General features: G+C 36.7%; 1 protein-coding gene across 1 annotated transcript; it reads left to right on the top strand.

Annotated features, from left to right (window-relative positions):
* The first annotated feature begins 620 nt into the window (after window positions 1-620).
* LOC147500573 (uncharacterized) lies at window positions 621-4,762 on the top strand. Its single transcript, XM_086559373.1, has 8 exons — window positions 621-882; window positions 974-1,016; window positions 1,096-1,301; window positions 1,429-1,589; window positions 2,225-2,324; window positions 3,174-3,362; window positions 3,510-3,661; window positions 4,177-4,762. The coding sequence occupies exons 5-8, from the start codon at window positions 2,274-2,276 to the stop codon at window positions 4,352-4,354; spliced, it is 570 nt and encodes a 189-aa protein (XP_086415499.1). The 5' UTR covers window positions 621-882; window positions 974-1,016; window positions 1,096-1,301; window positions 1,429-1,589; window positions 2,225-2,273; the 3' UTR covers window positions 4,355-4,762.
* The last annotated feature ends 872 nt before the right edge of the window (window positions 4,763-5,634 follow it).

The raw sequence follows: 5,634 nt of genomic DNA, 5'->3' as shown, positions 1-5,634 counted from the left end.
CCCGGAAGTGGCATCAACCATTTCAGAAATACGAGGCAAGGGATACGGGTGAACAGGACATTTTTTATTGACATCAGTAAAATCAACACAGATTCTAAGTTTCCCATTTTTCTTAGGGACTGCTACTACATTTGATATCTATTTCGGATATAGTACAAGCCTAATAAAATTAACACTTAGAAGTTTGTCGATTTCTTCTTTCACTTTGAGCTTTCGATCGGGAGCCATTCGGCGAGGCTTCTGACGCACTGGCTTTTGTGTTTTGTCGATATCCAGCCTGTGACATGCAAGTGAAGGATCAATCCCAGGCATTTGTTCGACCGTCCACGCAAACACTGTGCAATTTTTCTTCAAAAGCTCAATGAGATTATCCTGTTCCTTCTTGGAAATTTCCGCAGAAATAAAAGTGGTTTCTTCTTCATTGTTGCCGATCTGTACTTCGAGGAGTCTGTCGATGGTCGGGGGGCCACCTAAACGCTGTTCCATAGCGTTTACCCGGCCAATGGAATTCTGTAATTGCTACTTTTTTCCATCGACATTTAGGATGGTGTTACCCTCACCACACCAGAATGGTCAATTCCTAACAGACCACTTTTTTCATTTCTAACGGATATATCTGTTACCAACTTTCTTACGAATATATCCGTTACTTATTAAGTTTTTCGTTAGTATATATCCCAAATAAGATATTTTAATTATTTTTTAATATATGTTTTAGCGAGAAAAAGAAAATAAAACAAAAGAACAAAAAACAGTAGCGTCTAAATGGTAAAGTTTCTGCCCGCAAACAAAAAAAAAAGTAAAGTTTAACGAGGAAGACAATGTTTTCCTTCCTGATCTATCACTCGAAGAGGAAAGGCTCGTCTGTTCAGAAGAACAGAGGTACTCTACCATCTGATTTCCTTATTGTTCTTAGATTTAATCCCATGCGGTTTTCTTAAAATAGTGTTCATAGATTTTAGTGATTTTTCAGGTAAAAGGCGTTTCTTTTATATAGCTTTAATGGTGGAGACCAGGTAAGCTCTCGCTCGATCTATTTTCTCTCATTTGTCTAAATCTATACATTTTTTTAATTTCACTTCTATTAAGTTCCAGCTATTCAACCGACCGCCTTGCGCTTGGAGCACCAATAATTTTCTAGGGTTTTATGAATTTCGTTAAAATTAGGATTAAAAGCTTGAGATTTCGCTATTGAAGCAAAAAATCCATTCCAATATGTTTCTCTTTCCCGAATTGAGATTCTTCTGTGTAAAAGAGTACTAGCTAGTTGGGGATATCTTGCATTCATTTCCAATTTGAAGGTAAGAACTTTTGCTTGCTTTGTTCCTTTTTAATTTTTTGTATTTGTTTATTCTTGCTTATTTACATCTTTGTTGTATTTTACATTTCGTTGATGTTGTGATTTCTAATGGTGAATTGGCTAATCAGGCCGTGGGTGGCAGTTCTGATTTGGTTCTGAGGAGTTCAGAACCGAAATTGAATGCTTTTAGGATTGCTAGTAGTACTGAAACAGTTCAAGTGACTGGTGTTGTTAGCTCTCCAAAGAAAGCTTCTTTGCTGAGAGCTGGAAGTGGTAATTTAGAATGCAGGTGAGTTTGCTGGGACACTAGCTTTTTAAATTTGTGGTTTATAGATTATCATATGCTCTTTCAGCTTTATATAAATATGAAATATCTTATAATGTGTCGTTTTATAAACAATGACCACTTGCTAGTTGCTTAACATAGACTATAGAGAGTATGAAAATGCATTTGTTGAAGTTATTAAAGTTAAATGTATTTAGAATGAGAATAGCTAATTACTATCTAGTTCACTCATCCAAGCGTAAAGTATATTGTAAGATGTGTATTGAAGTCGTCCAATTTATAACTTGGTTACTTGTCAACATGTGTTCATGGCTGATTAATTCTTCTTTTATTCACGAATAATGCTCGAATTATATGAATAGCTACTGTACCTCATAATATGAACGAATGCATGAATCCTGTGTGTTAACCATATGTGGTAATCCTGATAACAGAGCAACCGTAGTAGTGAAAAAATAAATAAGAACGAAGAAGAAATATGAGTATCATATAAGCACGCACAATTATGTTAAGGTGCCCATTTCTACAGGCTTGTTATAGTACTGGTTCTTTGAATTGTATTGTTTCTCTTTTAGCTACTCTATATATCCTATATAAGATTTTTCCACCTGAAACTGAAGAAACTCTAAATGGCCCAGCTGTAGCAGCTTTGAAACTAGAGCAAATGGGTCCTGTGACAAAGAATGAATGGGTGACGGTGGGTACAATGCTTCTTGCAGTTTCATTGCGGATCTTTGGGTGAGTTTCAGCTCCATCCTTTATGTTTATGTTGCTCATCGTGACAAAATCTTTATAAACATGCATGATTTACAATCGGATTAGTGAAGTATTTGGCTTTTTAAGCAATACAAGCGAGAAGCAGAAATAAGGAAGTGTCAGGCTGCTGACATGTATATTTGGACCCTGTTATGTGCATGAACTTAGTGTAGACTCCCCCCAGAATTGAGTGTCCTTGTTTTTGGGGTGTGATGAATCACTTATAAATGCTTATCGGGTTCTTACATTCTATATGATTCACGAAATCTTGAATATTGTTGTAGCTTGTCTTCACTTATAAATAGAAATTGATGCGTCTTCGTTGATGTACAGTGCCGATAGATATCAGCATTTTGGCACTACTAGAGCATTTTAAGTATGCTACTGTAGTATATACCTATTACTATAGCAAGACAAAAATGATTAAGAACCATACAATGAAAGTCCTTGAAGTCTTGAACTTTAAGCATAGGAGAAAACAGAACAGAACAATGACAGAGAAGCAGGCGCATAGAATGATAGAAAGCTTAGATTGATAGGAATAGGAAAATAAGTAGTTCGGTTAAAAATAACTCCATGAGCCCATAGTACTTGAGTAGCTTAGCTATGTTTCTGTTTCATAACACAACATGCACAATAATTTTGGCTACCCATAATTTTTTATCAGAGAGCAGATGCAGAACACTATTCTGCTTGCATACCCGTTTAGATGGAATGCTAAAAGAACATTTGACCAGTTTGGGACTCCTTGTCATACCACATTCTCTACTTTGCTGAAGTTGGAGGAAGTGACGTGTGCACTTGAAATTTATGTTTGATTTTCTTTTGTAGGTCTTGAAAGACAGTTCTAAAGTAGAAGCCAGTTTGAGTTCCAAAAAGAGTGTGCAGGGGCCAAAAACAGATGAGAAGTCAAAAGTAGACTCGAATTCAAAGAAGACCGATGAGCTGGAGGCCATCTCAAACGCAGAGACGAATGATAAGCTAGAAACAGACACAAGTTCAAAGAAGAATGCTCCTAAGGTAGCCTGCTTGTTATGTTGTGTTGCAGTTCTTTATGTTCCATCCTTTAGATGCATGATGTCAATTGTAGCTGTGTTAAGCTCTTTGGTATGGTCGTTATAATGTCCACACTATGACATCTTGGCTGTGTTTGTTTGGATCTTCCAGAAAAAGGGTGGGTCAGATGGTAAAGTTACCGAGGAGAAGAAAAAGGCACCAGAAAAAGAATCAACTGCGAAGGATGTTGAAGTTAGCGTTAGTTTTCTTAATATACAAGTTGGCCTTATTCGCAAAGCCTGGAAGCATCCATCTGCAGACAGGTATACCTAATAGAGTTCCTCTTGTTTTTCTTGATTTAAAACTTGTTTTTACATTTTGATATTACCATGGAGGCATGAAGTCATTTCATTATGGCAATTTGTGTACATAAATACATATCGGTAGTGTTCATAGTATTATCTTGTAACCTTTTCAGGGTAAGCCTACTTCCAAAATTACACATTTAATTACATGTTTATGGAAGAAAGTTGAACTTTAATTTTAATACATATTTGGCCTAAAAAAGTCCGTGTTGAAACTCATCTGACAGAAACCAAGTTACAATGGAATAAACCTTATATAATCAAATTGTGTAATTAAATAATTTAGTGTGATTTCGCCATATGTTGATATGCGAAGAAAGCTACACTTGCTGTTTGAACATATAATTACCTTGACATGTGTAATAATCTATGAATATATGGCCATACAGAGGTTCTAATTGTTAGAGATATAGTTTTAGGATAGTCATTTATGTCCTATGTTTGGGGGTGTTATTCTCATGGTTAATTTGCAGGACATGTGGTAAGAGAGGTGATCACTGGACTACACAGTGCCCTTTCAAGGATCTTGCTCAACCACAAGAAAGCTTTGTCGACAAACCTCCCGCTTCTGAAATCGCAGCACCTAGTTCTGGCACATCAAAGGGAGTTTATGTTCCTCCTAGTCAGAGGGCTGGAGCGGACAGGATATGAGGCGTAGGAATGATGAGAACTTGGTTCGTGTTACCAATCTCTCGGAGGACACGCGTGAGCCTGACCTACAAGATCTCTTCAGCACTTTTGGTCCTGTAAGCTGTGTTTACATTGCTTACGACCAGAAAACTGGCATGAGCAGAGGCTTTGGTTTTGTCAATTTTGTACACAAAGGTGACGCCGAGAAGGCTATTGCAAAGCTCAATGGCTATGGTTATGACAACCTCATCCTTAGAGTATAGTGGGTCTGCCAAGAACAAACTAGTCGATTGTTAGTTGCTCCTTTTCGAAATGTCAAGATGAGGTCCGCATTTGGTAACTTTTTTTTTTTATGTATGTATGACTATCAAGTTTTTATGTCTTAGATTGATGACTATATTTTTATAATATTGTTTAATTGATTGGTGACTTTGTTTTTTGTTATTCATTTGTTGATAGTTTGTGGAATGTGATCTTTATATCATATTTGCTAGAACTAGATGTGCATGGTGGATAATATTTGACTCAGGAAAAAATATTTTTTTTTTAGTGGTTATAGTTTACTAACGGATATTTTCGTTACAAACAATAGTTAGTAAATAGCACATCTATTACTAACGGATATATCTGTTAGAAATGACAAATGTAATCGGTCCATTAACAGTTAGCTATCTGTTACAAAGAATTTTAGTAACGGATATAACTGTTACTAAAATTATTATCAGTAACGGTTATATCCGTTACTAATTTTGGCCTAAGTGAGAGTGACGCCCCAGAGCTAACAGATATAACCGTTAGTAAAAATATAAGTAACGGATATAACCGTTAGTAAAAGCCTTTTCTGGTGTAGTGCCTTGACTTCCGAATCTTTATAATCTTCGAGTACAGACTCATGGCACTTCAAAGCTGCTATCTGATCACTTCGAACTTTGCATACCCTACCATCACACCGTAACTTGATAGCCTTGATGAAAAGTAGAAACGACAGCTCCCGTTAGAGTGAATCCAATCTCTTCCCGAATGACATTGTAGGAGGAGTTACAATCCAAGAGAAGAAAATCAATTGTAACTTCCTTGTTCATTAATGTCACCGAAGAGAGCATCTACCAACCGATGTTCTTCTTTGTCCCATCGGGCCAATGATAGGATTTGGATCGGGAACTATCATTTTCTCGGGAGGTTGAGTCCTTTGTAACAACGCTTTGTAGATCACACTTGCCGAACTACCTGTGACGATCATGATTTTCTGGACACGATGAATTCCAACAAAAGCTTGTATTACAACGGCATCATAATGAGGA

This window comes from Coptis chinensis, chromosome 5, assembly GCF_015680905.1.
Source record: "Coptis chinensis isolate HL-2020 chromosome 5, ASM1568090v1, whole genome shotgun sequence".
Classification (NCBI taxonomy): Eukaryota; Viridiplantae; Streptophyta; class Magnoliopsida; order Ranunculales; family Ranunculaceae; genus Coptis; species Coptis chinensis.
Note: the sequence above shows the minus strand (reverse complement) of the source record. Positions and strands in the feature narration are given on the sequence as shown.

Bases quoted from the DNA above. Each gene is read 5' to 3' on its own strand.
- LOC147500573 (XM_086559373.1), top strand. From the start codon at position 2,274: ATGGGTGACGGTGGGTACAATGCTTCTTGCAGTTTCATTGCGGATCTT. The intron at 2,325-3,173 runs GTGAGTTTCAGC...TTTCTTTTGTAG, and splicing joins GTTTCATTGCGGATCTTTGG to GTCTTGAAAGACAGTTCTAA. The intron at 3,363-3,509 runs GTAGCCTGCTTG...TGGATCTTCCAG, and splicing joins CAAAGAAGAATGCTCCTAAG to AAAAAGGGTGGGTCAGATGG.